The sequence below is a fragment of the Chiloscyllium punctatum genome, chromosome 11 (assembly GCF_047496795.1).
Source record: "Chiloscyllium punctatum isolate Juve2018m chromosome 11, sChiPun1.3, whole genome shotgun sequence".
NCBI lineage: Eukaryota > Metazoa > Chordata > Chondrichthyes > Orectolobiformes > Hemiscylliidae > Chiloscyllium > Chiloscyllium punctatum.
In genome coordinates, this window is record NC_092749.1 from 1,137,636 (window position 1) to 1,156,555 (window position 18,920).

At 47.7% G+C, this 18,920-nt stretch overlaps 1 protein-coding gene across 3 annotated transcripts; it reads left to right on the forward strand.

Moving 5' to 3' along the window:
• The first annotated feature begins 271 nt into the window (after positions 1-271).
• On the forward strand, positions 272-18,244 carry fdft1 (farnesyl-diphosphate farnesyltransferase 1). 3 transcript variants are annotated; one of them, XM_072580171.1, is made up of 8 exons: positions 272-1,174; positions 10,309-10,406; positions 10,701-10,884; positions 11,033-11,161; positions 11,657-11,848; positions 12,224-12,400; positions 12,539-12,691; positions 17,175-18,244. In XM_072580171.1, exons 1-8 carry the CDS (start codon positions 1,082-1,084, stop codon positions 17,388-17,390), a joined length of 1,242 nt encoding a protein of 413 aa, XP_072436272.1. In that variant the 5' UTR covers positions 272-1,081; the 3' UTR covers positions 17,391-18,244. The 3 variants fall into 3 exon arrangements, with proteins under 3 accessions (XP_072436272.1, XP_072436269.1, XP_072436270.1); XM_072580168.1 differs by lacking the exon at positions 272-1,174 and adding an exon at positions 7,099-7,443; XM_072580169.1 differs by lacking the exon at positions 272-1,174 and adding an exon at positions 7,106-7,434.
• Positions 18,245-18,920: the final 676 nt, after the last annotated feature.

The window sequence follows — 18,920 nt, forward strand, 5'->3', positions numbered from 1 at the left end:
ATCCAGAGATCAGCTCTGACTGGGGGTGGACGGTAATGGCGCTTCTCTGGTGTTTACGGTAACGGCGTCTCTCATCTGAACTTTACGGTAGGGGGCGGAGATGACGCGATGAAAACGGATCGCTGATTGGTTTATTTCCCACAGGCGGCCTTACGTCACGGTGGTGCCCCGCTTTGATTGGACGTTGACGGCTGGTCCGAGGGAACGGTTACCCGGGCAACCGGAGACAGAGCGAGATCCTGGGAGAGAGAGAGAGAGAGAACACAACACAACTAGAGAGAGGGAATGAGACAGAGAGAGAGAGAGAGAGAGAGGGGACAACCAGAGAGAGAGATCCCAGAGTGATCCCGAAGAGAGGGAGTGATCCCAGAGTGATCCCGAAGAGAGGGAGTGATCCCAGAGTGACCCTGGAGTGACCCCGGAGAGAGGGAGTGATCCCGGAGTGATCCCGGAGAGAGGGAGTGACCCCGGAGTGATCCCGAAGAGAGGGAGTGATCCCGGAGAGAGGGAGTGATCCCGGAGTGACCCCGGAGAGAGGGAGTGATCCCGGAGTGACCCCGGAGAGAGGGAGTGATCCCGGAGTGACCCCGGAGAGAGGGAGTGATCCCGGAGTGATCCCGGAGTGAGGGAGTGATCCCGGAGTGATCCCAGAGAGAGGGAGTGATCCCGGAGTGACCCCGGAGAGAGGGAGAGATCCCGGAGTGATCCCGGAGAGAGGGAGATTTCCCAGAGTGAGGGGGTGATCCCAGAGAGATCCCAGAGAGAGGGAGTGATCCCGGAGTGACCCCGGAGAGAGGGAGAGATCCCGGAGTGACCCCGGAGAGAGGGAGAGATCCCGGAGTGATCCCAGAGAGAGGGAGTGATCCCAGAGTGACCCCGGAGTGACCCCGGAGAGAGGGAGTGACCCCGGAGAGAGGGAGAGATCCCGGAGTAAGGGAGTGATCCCAGAGTGACCCCGGAGAGAGGGAGTGATCCCAGAAAGATCCTGGAGAGAGGGAGATTTCCCAGAGTGAGGGGGTGATCCCGGAGAGATCCCAGAGAGAGGGGGTGATCCCGGAGTGAGGTGGCTGCCTGAGGTCCCATGGATTTTCTCCAGTCTCTTGGACACCCGGAGGAGCTGCTGAACCTCATCAAATACAAACTGGGGCCAGGGGCCCGTTCCCGGAACCTGGAGGTACAGGAAGTGGGAGGGTCTGTGCCCGGTACCCGGGAGAGGGATGGAGGATGGGTGTCTGTGCCCGGTACCTGGGAGAGGGTTGGGAGATGGGTGTCTGTGCCTGGTACCCGGGAGACGGTTGGGAGATGGGTGTCTGTGCCTGGTACCTGGGAGAGGGATGGAGGGTGGGTGTCTGTGCCTGGTACCCGGGAGACGGTTGGGAGATGGGTGTCTGTGCCTGGTACTCAGGAGAGGGATGGAGGATGGGTGTCTGTACCTGGTACCCGGGAGAGGGATGGAGGATGGGTGTCTGTACCTGGTACCCGGGAGAGGGTTGGGAGGATGGGTGTCTGTGCCTGGTACCTGTGAGAGGGTTGGGAGGATGGGTGTCTGTGCCTGGTACCTGGGAGAGGGATGGAGGATGGGTGTCTGTGCCTGGTACCTGGGAGAGGGATGGAGGGTGGGTATCTGTGCCTGGTACCCGGGAGAGGGTTGGGAGGATGGGTGTCTGTGCCTGGTACCTGGGAGAGGGTTGGGAGGATGGGTGTCTGTGCCTGGTACCTGGGAGAGGGATGGAGGATGGGTGTCTGTGCCTGGTACCCGGGAGAGGGTTGGGAGGATGGGTGTCTGTGCCTGGTACCTGGGAGAGGGATGGAGGGTGGGTGTCTGTGCCCGGTACCTGGGAGAGGGATGGGAGGTGGGTGTCTGTGCGCGGTACCCGGGAGAGGGATGGAGGATGGGTGTCTGTGCCTGGTACCCGGGAGAAGGTTGGGATGTGGGTGTCTGTGCCTGGTACCCGGGAGACGGTTGGGATGTGGGTGTCTGTGCCTGGTACCCGGGAGCGGGTTGGGAGGTGGGTGTCTGTGCCTGGTACTGGGTTTGGGGGTGACGGTGGGGGAGTCGCTTTTTTGGCAACACCTCAATTTTAGGGTTCCTTTCTCGCCCCCATACCCTGACATCCCACCCCATAACACGGAGAATTCTGCGTGCTTCCAATTGAAGTTATTGACACCGTGCACTGTTGGGAAATGTAACATCAACCATGGACAGTATTCTCTTCTCTCTCTGTTTATGAATCATACTTCCCCCTTGAGAAGGTGTGGGTGAGCTGTCTTCTTGAAACGCTGCAGTCCATGTGGTAGACCTAATGTGGTAGACCTAATGTCAGTAGGGAGGGGTGTTCCAAGGTTTTGATCCAGTGATAATGGAGGAATGGTGACATATTTCCAAACCGGGATGGTCTTCTTCAGATTTTCTCCATTTAAATGGTGGTCATGGTGTTCCCATATATTTGCTGCCCCTATTCTCTGAAATGGGATTGGTTGTCTACAGAGCTATGCTGATGTTCTGCAGACTATACTGGAACAGCTTGGCTAGGGTAGCGGCAAGTTCTGGAGCACAAGTCTTCAGTATTATTGCCGGAATGTTGTCAGGGCCCACAGCCTTTGCACTCTCCAGTACCTTCAACCGTTTCTTGATATTACAAGGAGTGAACAGAATTGACTGAAGACTGCATCAGTGATGCTAGGGAACTTTGGGGAAGGCTGAGAGACCTCATCCACTCAGCAGGTCTGGCAGAAGATCATTAAATCATAAGACCATAAGAAATACAAATAAGAAGGATGCCCTTCGAGCCTGATCTGTTATTCTGTAGGATCATCAGCGTTTCAGCCATTGACTGGGTAGCACGGTGCCTTACAGCGCCAGGGACCCAGGTTCGATTCCACCCTCAGGTAACTGTCTGTGTGGAGTTTACACATTCTCCCCCTGTCTGTTTGGGTTTCCTCCCATAATCCAAAGATGTGCAGTTAGGTGCATTGGCCATGCTAAACTGCCATAATCCACAGACTAGGTGGATTAATCACAGGAAAATGCAGGGTTACAAGGATAGGGTAAGGGTGTGGGTCTCGGAGGGTCGGTATGGACTGAATGACCTGCTTCCACACTGTAGGGATTCTCTGACTCCACCTATACTTCCCGTTGGACAGGAAACAGCATAATCAAAGACCCCTCCCACCCTGATAATATTCTCTTCGACCCTCTTCTGTCAGGCAGAAGATATAGAAGATCGTATACATGTACAAATACATTCAAGAACAGCTTCTTCCCTACTGTTATGAGATTTTTGAATGGTCCTCTCAAATTTTAAATGTCATGTTGATCTTGCCCCTTTGTACATTTTCTCTGCAGCTGTAATGTTGTAACCTTCACTCTATTCTATTTAGATTTAAATTGGTTTCCTCTTATTTTGAGAATATACCCTCTGGGCGTAGATTCTTTTGGCATTTACCCTGTCATTGCCCGTTAAGAATCGATATATTTTAACGAGATCACCACTCATTCTTTGATACTCCAGTGAGTACAGTCCCAGTCAGTTTAGACTTTGCTCATAAGGCAAATTCCTCCATCCAAGTAATCATTCCCATGAGCCTTCTCTGAGCTGCCTTCAATGAAATGATATATTTTCTTAAATAAGGGGATCAAAACAGCTCACAGTGCTCCAGATGTGGTCTCACTAGCACCTTGTACAGTTGCAGTAAGACTTCCCTATTCTTATACTCCAACCCCCTTGAAAGAAAGATCAATATTCCATGAATTTGATGATTACCTGCAGCACCTATATGGTAGCTTCCTATGTTTTGTGCACCAGTACCGTGTATGTTGCAGCTTTCTGCAGTTTTTCTCAATTTAAAAAACATGCTGTTTTTTTTGTTCTCCTTTCCAAATGAGCAACTTCGCACGTACCTGCATTATACTCCATTTGCCAACTTTTTGTCCATTGATTTAATGTATTAATATCTTTCCACAAGCAGTTTGTATCTTTCTCACAACTTACTTTGAAACCCTTTTTTGTGTCATTATGCAAATTTGGCACGGGACATTTGCTTCCTTCTTTCAAGTCATGAATATATATTTACAACAGTTGTGGTTCCAGCACTGATCCCTGTGGAACCCACTGGTCATGGGTTGCTAACCTGAAAACTAACCCCTTTCCCCACTTGCTATTTTCTGCCCATGAGCCAATTCTCTATCCATCCCAATATTCTATTGCCAACACTGTGGGCTCTTATGACTTAATCTTTTGTGAGGTATCTTGTCAAGCGCCTTCTGGAAGTATACATACAATATATCGATGTTCCCCATAGCCACTCTGATTGGGACTTCATCAATAAACTCCAATAAATTAGTCAGATACAATTTCCCTTTCATGAAGCTGTGCTGACTCTGTTTGAATAGATTATGATTTGGAGATGTTGGACCACACAACATCAGGTTATAGTCCAACAGGTTTAATTGGAAACACTAGCTTTTGGAGCCCTGGTATTTTTCAATGTATAATTTCAGTTACATCACACTGTAAATTTTTGCTATAAATTCTGTGTCTTACAATTGTGTCCTCCACAATCACCTGATGAAGGAGCGGCACTTCGAAAGCTAGTGCTTCCAATTAAACCTGTTGGACTGTAACATGGTGTTGTGTGATTTTTAACTGATTAGATTATGATTTTCAAAATGTTCTGCTGTTACTTCCTTTTTAATTGATTCCTATCTAGGAATAGATAGGTAAGAATAGGAAGATGTTAGGCTGATCAGCTTGTTGTGGTGCCCTTTTTCCTCCCTCCCTTTTTGGGTTCCCCCATCATTAAGGATGAACATGTTTGCGGAGCCTGCTGCTCCATTGAGTTCTTTAATTCTTGATGAAGGGCTTTTGCCTGAAACGTTGATTTTCCTGCTCGTCGGATGCTACCTGACCGGCTGTGCTTTTCCAGCACCACTCTAATCTAGACTCTGATCTCCAGCATCTGCAGTCCTTGTTTTTACCTGAGTTCTTTAATTGTCCACCGCCATTCATGTCTGGATGTGGCAGGACTGCAGAGTTTAGATCTGATCTGTTGGTTGTAGAATCTTTTAGCTCTGTTTATCACTTGCTGTTTGAGACCTAGTGTAGCTTCACTCAGTTGACACCTCATTTTGAGGTAGAGTCCCAGAGATCTGCAGCACAGAAAAAGGACCATCAGCCCAACACATCTGCACTGGTCAAAGATAGCCACCTAACTATTCTAAGCACATTTTCCAGCGTTTAGCTCATAGCTCTGTCTACCTTCGCAGCACAAGTGCAGATCTAAATATTTTTAAAATGTTCTGAGGGTTTCTGCCTTTACCATAATAATCTGCAGTGAGTTATAGATTCCCACCACCTTCTGGGTAGAAAAGATTTTCCTTACATCTATAAATGTTCTGCACTTCCTTTAAATCTATGCCCTAGTCATTATTCCCTCCATCAACAGGAGAGGTTTCTTCCTGTGTATCCTATCTACTCTCCTCATAATTGTATATATTTCAGTGATGCCACCTCTCAACCTCCTCTGGTCTAAGGAGAACAATATCAGTCTGTCCAACCTCTCTCCATTATTGAAATTAACCAACCCAGGCATCATTCTCTGCGTTCTGTCTAGTGTAATAACATCTCTCCAATAATGTGGATTCCAGAAGGGTGTGACATTCTCTAGCTGTGGCTGAACTAATATTTTTTACAGATCCAGCATAACCTCCCTGCATTTAAGCTCAATGCTTTTGCTAATAAAGGCAAGTATATCTTACACCACCTTAGCCACTTTATTCACCTATTCTGATGCCTTAAGGGACTGGTGTACATGCACACAAATGTCCCTCTGATCCTTAGTGTTTCCCAGGGATCCACCATTCATCCTGTATTATTGTGCCTTGTTTGTCCTGGCAAAATATATCACCTCACATTTATCTGGATTGAATTCTATTTGCCACTGATCAGCCGTCTTTATCGTCCTATAATCTAAGGCTCTCCTCCTCTCTATTTACCACTCCACCAATTTTTGTATCAGCCATAAACTCGCTAACATTCAAGTCTAAACCATTTATATAAACCACAAACAACAAGAGTCCTAACACTGACCCTTGTGGGACTTCACTAGACATAGACGTCTAGTCAGAAAAACATCCTTCAACCATCACCCTTTTCTTCCTGTCATTCAGCCAATCCCATATTGTTCGACAGGGTTACAACACTGGTCCAACTTAAAATTTCAATCATTTTTGAAGGATAACAAACCCTAAATGTCATTTTAAATTCTGATTCATTATATTTTAATACACAATAGTTCAAGTTTCTTGGCTTTCCTGTAACCAACATTCTTTGTGATATGTTATTCTCTCTGATTTTGCTATATTCATTGTTCTTCTCTCATGGATTTAGCAATGTTGATGTTAAATAAAATTTTAATAGTATTTTAGAAGATTTATGACCCCGAAGGTGACTGCTTCAGTACCCTGTTCCTGCTCGGTGTATTATTCCTGCAGCACCTCATACTGTTCTTGTTGTGTACAAAGTTAAAAATCACACAACACCAGGTTATAGTCCAACAGGTTTAATTGGAAGCACACTAGCTTTTGGAGCATTGCTCCTTCATCAGGTGATCGTGGAGGGCTCAATCCTAACACACAGAATTTATAGCAACAATTTACAGAATTTATAGCAAAAATTTACAGTGTGCTGTAACTGAAATTATGCATTGAAAAATTGATTGTCTGTTAAATCTTTCATCTGTTTGAATACCATGATAGTTTCACTTGTTGTGTTCTTGCTGTGTTCAGTTTGCTCCTTTTATCCAAAGTTGTTAAAATCACCCAATGTTGTTGAACAGCTTGTCAGATTGTGTAATGAGAGAAGTCTGTGTTTACACCACGTGGCATTGTGATAACACAATCCCCCTTGTCTCAGCAAACAGCCGAGGCTCTCGGAGTTGTCCGGCTGGCTCGGCCTCTCTGGGTGATCTGATTGGTTCTGGTCTGTGTGATTGGCAGGCCTGCCTGTTCTGCTATTGATTCCAAGCTGTTTATGTGGTGGGAGTGTCTAACCTCTGACTGGCTCGTTCCACAGAAACTTTAAACAAACTTTACAAAGTGCCTGCTCCACAGGCTGGGAGCTGAACTCACAAGTAGGCCTGTGTGTTCAGCAAGGGCTCCTCCCCAGCATGTACTGTGCAGCAAGAAGTGCCTGGCCCCTGGCAGTGCGAGCTATGCAGTGTGATTCTCGCTGCAGTGCTCTTCCTCAACCTCGCATTCTCCTCTGCACGATCTGTCCGTGTCACCAAGGAACCCGCTCTCGGCAATACTGCTCACCATGTCTCTCCTGTTGTGCACAGCGAGCAGCAGCTACTGGACAGGCCCTGCTCGTGGCACTTACAGATGTTGAAAAGATGGCAACTCCAAGAAAATTATTCTTTGCAACGGCCACCCTGGTATATGAAGTATGAGCAAGTGTGTGTGTGCCCCTCGTTGGGACCCAGTCTGTGCGTCCCCTTGTTGTTGGGGTTCGGGGTGTGTGCCCCCCCTTGTTGGGGTTCGGGGTGTGTGCACCCCATTGTTGTTGGGGTTCGGGGTGTGTGCGCCCCCTTATTGTTGGGGTTCGGGGTGTGTGCCCCCTTATTGTTGGGGTTCAGGGTGTGTGCACCCCCTTGCTGGGGTTTGGGGTGTGCGCTCCCTTGTTGGAGTTCAGGGTGTGTGCGCCCCCTTGTTATTGGGATTCGGGGTGTGTGCGCCCCCTTATTGTTGGGGTTCGGGGTGTGTGCGCCCCTTATTGTTGGGGTTTGGGGTGTGTGCGCCCCATTGTTGTTGGGGTTTGGGGTGTGTGCGCCCCCTTATTGTTGGGGTTCGGGGTGTGTGCGCCCCTTATTGTTGGGGTTCGGGGTGTGTGCGCCCCCTTATTGTTGGGGTTCGGGGTGTGTGCGCCCCCTTATTGTTGGGGTTCGGGGTGTGTGCGCCCCCTTGTTGAGGTTCGGGGTGTGTGTGCCCCTTGTTGTTGGGGTTCGGGGTGTGTGCACCCTTGTTGGGGTTCAGTGTGTGTGCGCCCCCTTGTTGGGGTTCGGGATGTGTGCGCCCCCTTGTTGGGGTTCGGGGTGTGTGCGCCCCCTTGTTGGGGTTCAGGATGTGTGCGCCCCCTTGTTGTTGGGGTTCGGGGTGTGTGCGCCCCCTTGTTGGGGTTCGGGGTGTGTGCGCCCCCTTGTTGGGGCTCGGGTGTGTGCACCCCTTTGTTGGGGTTCGGGGTGTGTGCGCCCCCTTGTTGTTGGGGTTCGGGGTTTGTGCGCCCCCTTGTTGTTGGGGTTTGGGGTGTGTGCGCCCCCTTGATGGGGTTCGGGATGTGTGCGCCCCCTTGTTGGGGTTCGGTGGTGTGTGCGCCCCCTTCTTATTGGTGTTCGGGGTGTGTGCGCCCCCTTGTTGTTGGGGTTCGGGGTGTGTGTGCCCCCTTGTTGTTGAGGTTCGGGGTGTGTGCGCCCCCTTGTTGGGGTTCGGGATGTGTGCCCCCTTGTTGGGGTTCGGGGGGTGTGCACCCCCTTATTGAGGTTCGGAGTATTTGCGCCCCCTTGTTGTTGGAGTTTGGGGTGTGTGCCCCCCGTTGTTGGGGTTTGGGATGTGTGCCCCCTTGTTGGTGTTCGGGGTGTGTGCGCCCCCTTGTTGGGGTTCGGGGTGTGTGCGCCCCCTTGTTGTTGAGGTTCGGGGTGTGTGCGCCCCCTTGTTGGGGTTCGGGGTGTGTGCGCCCCCTTGTTGGGGTTCGGGGTGTGTGCGCCCCCTTGTTGTTGGGGTTCGGGGTGTGTGTGCCCCCTTGTTGGGGTTCGGGGTGTGTGCCCCCTTGTTGTTGGGGTTCGGGGTGTGTGCGCCCCCCTTGTTGGGGTTCGGGGTGTGTGCGCCCCCTTGTTGGGGTTCGGGGTGTGTGTGCCCCCTTGTTGGGGTTCGGGGTGTGTGCGCCCCCTTGTTGTTGGGGTTCGGGGTGTGTGCGCCCCCTTGTTGTTGGGGTTCGGGGTGTGTGCGCCCCCTTGTTGTTGGGGTTCGGGGTGTGCGCCCCCTTGTTGGGGTTCGGGGTGTGTGCCCCCTTGTTGGGGTTCGGGGTGTGTGCGCCCCCTTGTTGTTGGGGTTCGGGGTGTGCACCCCCTTGTTGGGGTTCGGGGTGTGTGCCCCCTTGTTGGGGTTCGGGGTGTGTGTCTCTTGGCCACTGCTTCGTACTCAATGAGATGATGACTGCATTGGTTTTGTATTTGAGCTCCTGTCTGTGCCACCCTGAACATTGGGCTGTTTTCACTGGTTTGGCAGTCCCTGGCTCTAGCTCTACCTCAGCTGGTCTTCCTTTTGAAACTATTCACGCTCTTTGGTTATTTTTTGTGGAATGTGAGTGTTGCTCTCCCTGACTGTCCGTGTGATGGTTGTCTTGAACCAGTGCTGTCCGTGTTATGGTGATATACTGACACTGGTGTTGGTGAAGAGAATTCTAGAATTTTCACACAGCAACAATAAAAGGACAGTGATATACTTCTAAGACAAGATGATGTGTGGCTTGTAGGGGAACTTGGTGGTGATGTTCCCACGTACCTGCTGCTGTCATCTTCTAGGTGGTAGGTAGCGTATATTTGGATGGTCATGCCTTCAGCTTAAAGTAGCTAAGCAATTCAGCTTCTCATGTAAGCCACCTCTCCATCTCTCCTTTAAGATGCTGTTTTAAAGCTTACACCTTTCACCATACATATGGTCATCTGACATAATGTAGTCATCAGTAAAGAGAATACTGGGCAAACTCAGATCTGGCAGCATCTATGGAGAGAGAAAAACAGAGTTAACAATTTTTTAAGTTCATTGTGACTCTTCTTCAGAATAGTTTTTGATATACAAAGTCTTTTCCCTGGGGCCAGGGAGTCCAGAATAAAGGGCATAGGTTTAGGGTGAGAGGGAAAGATATAAAAGAGACCTAAGGGGCAACCTTTTCACACAGAAGGTGGTACATGTATGGAATAAGCTGCCAGAGGATGTGGTGGAGGCTGGTACAATTGCAACATTTAAGAGGCATTTGGATGGGTATATGAATAGGAAGGGTTTGTAGGGATATGGGCTGGGTGCTGGCAGGTGGGACTAGATTGAGTTAGGATGTCTGGTTGGTGTGGACGGGCTGGACCGAAGGGTCTGTTTCCATGTTGTACATCTCTATGACTCTATATATAAGTTGTTTCTGGGTTTGTCAAGTGAGTGTCTATGATCTTTGATGGTAGAATTTGTGGAGTGAATCTGTGAGCTCAGTGTACAGAGTGATGGAGTAAAGTCAGTGATCTGATGTGCTGCCTGTTTTCCAGGATTCGATGAGTGAAACCCTGAGAAAGTGCTACATTTATCTGAACCAGACAAGCCGCAGCTTTGCTGCTGTCATTCAGGCCCTGGATGGAGATCTCCGGTAAGACTGCTGCTAGCCCCTGTGCGAGGGAGGGAGTGAACCCCTGCTTACTAGTGAGCAGCTGGGCTTTGGTGGGAAGGGGTGGGGAAATCTGTGAGGGGGCTGTGGTAGTATATTGGGTGGTTATTGAGGAGTGGCTGATGGAGATTATGGGGTGAAGTGGTTTCTGTCAGTGAGAGAGGATTGGTTAGATCACGGGCAACGGGACAGGGGTAGGATTGTTGGATTTTGGGGAGCAGAAGCCAAAATGGCTCCCTGGTTGCAACTTGTGCTCATGTTGTGCTTTCACTTTAGTCAAGCAGTGTGCATCTTTTACTTGGTGTTGCGGGCTCTGGACACGGTGGAAGATGACATGTCCATCCCGCTGGAGGTGAAGATCCCGATGTTACAGAACTTCCACACTTATTTGTACCAGCCTGAATGGAGGTACAGCCAGAGTCAGGAGAAGGACCGTCAGGTGCTGGAGGATTTCCCATCGGTATGTATCCCTTTGTCAGGAATGTGATGAAGACAATGTTTTGCATTCTCACTGAAGATTGGGTTCCACACACACTCAATCTCACTGGGGTTCAGTTCTGTCCTGATCTATTTCTGATTCTGGTCTTGCTTCTCATTACTTGACACAGATATCCTTGGAATTCCGCTTACTGGCCAAGGTTTACCAGGATGTGATTGCAAATATCTGCCACAAGATGGGAACTGGCATGGCTGAGTTTTTGGGCAAAAAGGTTGGATCCATCAAGGAATGGGACATGGTAAGAAGGAACAGTCTGGCTGTTAATGGGTGCTGTGTGGCGTGGATCAGACTTGGTGGGGTGTTGAGAGTCAGGGATGATTGATTGGGGTGGTCTGACCTTTTCGTGAAGTTTGTGTTTAGGGACAGTCTGGTGAGCTCTCAGTTAGACCACAGATATGCATGTTGACCTTAAGTTGGTAGTTGCTTAGTTATTAAGGGAATTGAGGGACATGGACATAGTGCAGGAAGGGGAAAGTAAAATTGAAGTCGAAGATCAGTCTTGGTTTTATTATCTGGCAGAGCAAGTTCAAAGGACCAAATTGTCTACTTCTCCTGTTTTATCAATTCTGAGTTACTTTGGTTTGCTCCTTGGGATGGTTGACTGTTGCAGAACGCTGGAGGAATTTAAATTAGAGAATGACAAAAGCATGGGGATATAGCAGAGTTATGTAATTGTGCACTGGCCAGTGGTGGTGATACCTCATTGTTATCCCTTCCATGCTTCTGCTTTCAGTACTGTCACTATGTGGCGGGACTTGTGGGAATCGGCTTGTCCCGTCTGTTCTCGGCCTCTGAGCTTGAGGATCCAGTTGTCGGGAAGGACACTGAGCTGGCCAACTCCATGGGGCTCTTCCTGCAGAAAACCAACATCATTCGGGATTACCTGGAGGACCAGCAGGAAGGTCGGGAGTTCTGGCCACAGGAGGTAAGTGTGGCCTCTGTCAGCTGGAGGGTAGGGATGATTTGGAGATTGCTTTTACAAGATGTGACGATAAAGCTAATTCAATTCAAATTTAATTCATTTCAGCTCAATGTTCTCACAGCTCCCCCAACTATTTATCTTTCTTACAGACAGAGCTACCTAAACCTGGTCAGCATACCCCCCGCCGCCACCACAAACCTCCAAACCACCTTTTAACAACCACTTCTTCCCACATCTGTTTCAAAATTGTTGCTGTACCTTGCTTCCCCCCCGTGGGTTTTGCCTTGATTTTTCATATCCTTATAACTTCATTTATCATTTTGTTTGGGCACAGTGATACTGGTAACTGTGGCCTGTTATTGGTCTTGTGTGTTTCAGGTGTGGAGTAAGTATGCAGAGAAACTGTCTGACTTTACCAAACCCCCGAACATTCAGGCAGCACTGCAGTGCTTGAACGAGCTGATTACGAATGCTCTGCAACATGTCCCAGATGTCATCAAGTATTTATCCAGGCTTCACAATCAGAGCGTCTTCAACTTCTGTGCTATTCCACAGGTAGGTGTTCCCCCATCAAATACTGTGGTGAGTGGAGAGAATTTTATCGGGGTGGGGGGATTGACCTGATTCTGTCCGTTTGGTAGTTTCTGGCTGTCCCCATTCTGTATGTGTCTCACACTTTGGCCCTTATTTCAGGTGATGGCGATAGCCACTCTGGCTGCTTGTTATAACAACCCACAGGTTTTCCGTGGTGTGGTGAAGATCCGGAAAGGCCAGGCTGTCACCCTGATGCTGGAGGCAACGAACATGGAAGCTGTGAAAGGGATGATTCGACAGTATACCCAAATGGTGAGAATCTGACTGAACACTCTGGGATCAAACCGGAGGGATACAGTCGGAGGAATGTCACTGAATATCTCACTGGGATCAGGACTATGGGAAGAATCTTACTGAATACATATTTGGCTATAACAGAGGGGGCCATTCAAACTAAATTTAAAAAGAACTGTGGATCTGTAACAAAAACAGAAATTGCTGGAGAAACACAGCAGTTCTGCAATACTTGTGGGAAGAAAGTAGTTAATGTTTTGAGTACAGTGACTCTTCATCAAAACACAGGGCTCATTCACCTGGGTAGGATTAAGAGGTGACTTAATTGAAACATACAAGGTCTTTGGTTTACGAAAGAAGTTGAATCTCTTGTCAAGAGGAAGAAGAAGGCTGATATAAAGATGAGATGTGAAGGCTAGTTAGGGCGTTTGAATGTTACAAGTTAGTCAGGAAGGACCGAAAGAGAGAGCTAAGAGGGTACATGAGAATTCTTTGGCAGGTAGAATCAAGGAAAACCAAAAGAGCTCATAGGTATATCAGGAATAAAAGATTGGCTAGAGTAAAGTTAGGACCTGTCAAGAACAGTAGGGGAAGTTGTGTGTAGAGTCCAAAGAGATAGGAGAGGCGGTAACTGAATATGTTTTGTCAGTATTCACACTGGAAAAAGACAGTGTTGTCAAGGAGAATACTGAGATACAGGCTATTAGACTAGATGGGATTGAGGTTCATAAGGAGGAGGTGTTAGCAATTCTGGAAAGTGTGAAAATAGATACGTTCCCTGGACCGGATGGGATTTATCCTAGGATTCTCTGGGAAGCCAGGGAGGAGATTGCAGAGCCTTTGGCTTTGATCTTTATATCGTCACTGTTGACAAGAATAGTGCCAGAAGACTGGAGGATAGCAAATGTTATCCCCTTGTTCAAGAAGGGGAGTAGAGACAACCCTGGGAATTATAGACCAGTGAGCCTTACTTTGGTTGTGGGTAAAGTGTTGGGAAGGATTATAAGAGACAGGATTTGTAATCATCTAGAGAGGAATAAGTTGCTTAGAGATAGTTGACAAGGCTTTGTGAAGGGTGGGTTGTACCTGAAACCTTATTGAGTTCTTTGAGAAGGTAACTAAACAGGTGGATGAGGGTAAATCAGTTGGTGTGGTGTATATGGATTTCAGTAAGGTGTTTCATAAGGTTCCCCACGGTAGGCCATTGCAGAAAATATGGAGGCATGAGATTGAGGGTGATTTACAGGTTTGACTGGCTGAAAGAAGACAGAGGGTGGTGGTTGATGGGAAATGTTCATCCTGGGGTTCAGTTACTAGTGGGGTACAACAAGGATCTGTTTTGGGGCCACTGCAGTTTGTCATTTTTATACATGACCTGGATGTGGGCGTAGAAGGATGGATTAGTAAATTTGCGGATGACACTAAGGTCGGTGGAGTTGTGGACTGTGCAGGTCACAGAGGGTCAGAGAGAAGCTGCAGAGCTGGGTTTAGAGGTGGCTAATGGAGTTTAATGCAGAAAAGTGTGAGGTGATTCACTTTGGAAGGAGTAACAGGAATGCAGAGTACTGGGCTCATGGTAAGATTCTTGGTAGTGTAGATGAGCAGAGAGATCTCTGTGTCCATGTACATAGATCCCTGGAAGTTGTCACCCAGGTTGATAGGGCTTTTAAGAAGGCGTACGGTGTGCTAGCTTTTTTTAGTGGTGGGACAGAGTTTCGGAGCCGTGAGATCATGCTACAGCTGTACAAAACTCTGGTGCAGCCGCACTTGGAGTATTGTGTACAGTTCTAGTTACCGCATTATAAAAAGCATGTGGAAGCATTGGAAAGGGTGCAGAGGAGATTTATCCCAGGATGTTGCTTAATAAGGAGGGAAGGTCTTACGAGGAAAGTCTGAGGGACTTAAGGCTGTTTTCATTAGACAGAAGAAGTTTAAGAGGTGACTTAATAGAAACATACAAGATAATCAGAGGGTTAGTTAGGGTGAACAGTGAGAGCCTTTTTCCTAAAATGGTAATGGCTAGCACGAGGGGATATAGCTTTAAATTGAGGGCTGATAGATATAGGATAGATGTCAGAGGTTGGTTCTTTACTCAGAGTAGTAAGGACGTGGAATGTGCTGCCTGCAACAGTAGTAGACTCGCCAACTTTAAGGGCATTTAAATGGTCATTGGATAAATGTATGGATGGTAATGGAATAGTGTACATAGAACATAGAACGTAGAAGAATACAGCGCAGTACAGGCCCTTTGGCCCTCGATGTTGCGCCGATCCAAGCCCACCTAACCTACACTAGCCCACTATCCTCCATATACCTATCCAATGCCCGTTTAAATGCCCATAAAGAGGGAGAGTTCACCACTGCTACTGGCAGGGCATTCCATGAACTCACGACTCGCTGAGTAAAGAATCTACCCCTAACATCTGTCCTATACCTATCACCCCTTAATTTAAAGCTATGCCCCCTTGTAATAGCTGACTCCATACGTGGAAAAAGGTTCTCATGGTCAACCCTATCTAAACCCCTAATCATCTTGTACACCTCTATCAAGTCACCCCTAAACCTTCTTTCCTCCAATGAAAAAAGCCCCAATTGCCTCAGCCTTTCCTCATACGATCTTCCTACCATACCAGGCAACATCCTGGTAAACCTCCTCTGCACCCGTTCCAGTGCCTCCACATCCTTCCTATAGTATGGCGACCAAAACTGCACACAATATTCCAGATGCGGCCGCACCAGAGTCTTATACAACTGTAACATGACCTCAGGACTCCGGAACTCAATTCCTCTACCAATAAAAGCCAGTACGCCATATGCCTTCTTCACCGCACTATTTACCTGGGTGGCAACTTTCAGAGATCTGTGTACATGGACACCAAGATCCCTCTGCTCATCCACACTACCAAGTATCCGACCATTAGCCCAGTACCCCATCTTTTTGTTACTCTTACCAAAGTGAATCACCTCACACTTACCCACATTGAACTCCATTTGCCACCTTTCTGCCCAGCTCTGCAGCTTCTCTATATCCCGCTGTAACCTGCCACATCCTTCCTCACTGTCAACAACTCCACCGACTTTCGTATCATCTGCAAACTTGCTCACCCAACCTTCTAGCCCCTCCTCCAGGTCATTTATAAAAATGACAAACAGCAATGGTCCCGAAACAGATCCTTAGATGTAGGTTAGATGGATTTCAGATTGGTTTCACAGGTCGAAGGGCCTGTACTGCGCTGTAATGTTCTGTGTTCTATGAAGGATCTTGACAGGGTGGATGTGGAGAGAATGGTTCCTTTTGTGCTGTGATCTGGACCAATGGTTCACTGTTTAAAATTCTTTTCAGGATGATGAGAGGTTTAGAAGGGAGCTTACAGGTGGTGGTTTTCCCATGTACCGTCCACCATTATACTTCCGGATGATAGTAGCCATGAGTTTGGAAAATCCTATTTAAGGACCTTAGGTGAATTTCTGCTGTGCATCTTGTAGATGTTAGTCGCTATTGCTACTGAGTGTCTGTGGTGGAGGGAGGGAGTATTTGTCAATTTAGTGTTCATCAAGTGGCCTGGAATATGTCAGTCGTCGGCACTCATCCAGGCAAGAGGGGAGCATTTCAGCACATCCTAATTTGTGCCTTCACATTGGTGAATAGGCTTTGGGGAGTTCAAGAGGTGAGTTACTCTCTGTAGTATTCCAAGCCTCTGACCTGCTCTTGTTGCCACTGTATTTAAATAGCTAGTCCAGTTGAGTTTCTGGTCAATGACAATCTCAAGGATGTTTGATAGTGGGAGATTATAATCCATTGAATGTCAAGGGGTGGTGGTTGAATAGTCTGTTATTAGTGACGATCATTGCCTGGCATTTGTGTAGCGCAAATGATACTTCTCACTCGTCAAGCCTAACATTGTCCTTCCTAACTGTGGGGCCCAGAATCAGCTGAGGCCAAACCAACCTTTTGGAAAGGCTCATTAGATTCCTTCCTTTTGTAATATTTGTTTTTTTTTGTACAAAAGCAGAAAGTGGAAATCTGAAATAATAATACACAATGCTGGAAATAAAGTGTGAATCTGGTCAGATCTGTGGAGAGAAACAGAGTTAATGTTTCAGGTCAATAACTTTTCATCAGAAGTGGGAGAAGTCATGTTTTGAGCAAGGAGTAATTCCAGCATTTTCTATTCATAAAGCCCAGATCCCCATATTACCCACGTACTCAGCATGCCCTGTTATCTTCAGTTATTTGTGAGCATATACGTACAATTGTTTCTGCTAGTGTACTTCCTTTGGAATTAATCCCTTCGGTTTACATTGTCTCTCAACTTCTTCCCAAAATGAATCACTTCACATTTCTTTGCAGTAAATTTCACCTTCCATTCTAACAGCCTATCGTCCTGATGAAGTCAGCACATCCATGTTCTGTATCACTGTAGATTTTTCAATTGTATCCAGTGCACCCATTGACATGTGGGTCCTCACACTTGTCTCTCCCTTTCTATCTCATTTCTAGATTGGACAGAAAGTTCCAGGTGCGGGGAGCCCTGGAGCCAGAACACAGCAGATTGTGGTAAAAGTGGAGTCCCTGAGCCAGAGTGATGGGGAGTTGATGTCTCGTGGTCACCTTTCACCTATTTACCTGTCCTTAGCCGTGTTCTTGGCTGCAGTTAGTTGGCAATACTGGCAGACCCTGACTCACACCTCAGAGGAGTATGTGCATGGGCACTGAGCAGCTTTTCCTCGGTTTTAATCTCTTGCTAATTTTTATTCTACAATGAGAAGAGGAACAGGAGAGTTTTCTGACTTGTTACTCACTCCAGAAGAAAGCTCGGCTGTGAGGCTGAAGAGAGGTATTCATTCTCAGTCGGTTCATGCAGTAAAGCTTCACCTCTAGACTGCAAGTGGGCAGCAGCAGCCCATACCCCAGCAGGTGCTAGGGCCAGGCACACAGTTTAAATGAGCACATTGGTAAAGGGAGAACATAAAGAATTCTTCAACTGCCACCAAGCCTCTGATGGGATGAGTTTACACACTCAGTTGGAGCACACTGATGCATGCCTAGCCTTCAGCCATTTAATTGGACCCTCAAAACCGATCCTGGGAGTGTTTGATGGTGATATTGGAGAGGAGCTTTACTTTGTATCTAACCCGTGTTGCCCCTGTCCTGGGAGTGGTTGGTGGAGACAGTTTGGAGGGAGCTTTACTCTATATCTAAACCTATGGTGCACCTGGCCTGGGAGTGTTTGATGGGGACAGTGTAGAGGAAGCTTTACTTTCAGTTGAGTAGAGTAGAACGAGCTTTACTCTGTATCTAACCCCATGCTATACGTGTTCTGGGAGGGTCAGAGTTGGTGTCTCTGCTCCCCCCACAATGTGAAAGTCGTTGTTGTGTGGGACCATGCATAACCTCTCGCTCCACTGTCCAAGTGTCACCTCTTCCCCCACCCCACCCCACCCCTTGGTGTTTGTGAGGGGCCCCAACACGTGACCAAGGAAAGCTACCGTTTCTGGTGTTGGTCCTTTGTCATTCCCTTGTTATCATCAGATTGCTTGTTGATAATTCAATAAATGAATACAAATGTCTGTTTCAGGAACTGTCCTTCATTTGTACAGAATGTGTTTGGCATTGATCCTCTGAGACTGCTTTCAAAGCTGGTAATGTTAAGTCACTGGACTAGCAAAGCAGGTACTTGGGGTCTTGGTGACATTTACAACACTGAAGGAGATTATTTGGCCCATCATGTCCTTATTGGTCAACAAAGTTGAGACAAAACTATTGTCATTTTCCAGCTTTTGGCCTGTAGCCGAGGAGGCTGGAACCTTCGAATCTAAACACTAAATAAATGTTATAAGAGTTTGTTGCATAGTACCTGTTTTCAGGCAGTGAGCTCCAGAGTCTCTCCACTCTGTTGGTGAACACGTTTCTCGTCAACACCCCTTTTGACCTTCTACCTCATACTCGAACCTATCCCCTTTGTTATTGATTTATCTAAGAATGGAAAAGAGTGCCTTCCTAGCCATCGTGTCTATGCCCATTATTATCGTACACACTTCCATCAGGCCCCCTATCAACTTGTACTCCTCCAAGGAAAACAACCCAAACTGATCTGATCTTTCCTCCTATCTCAGACTGTCCAGCCCAGGCAGAATCCTGGTACATTTCCTCTGCACTCTCTCACTTATAACCTTCCAACAATATGATCAGAACAGCATTTAATACTCCAGTTGTTGCTTAACCAGAGTTTTATACAGTTCCAGC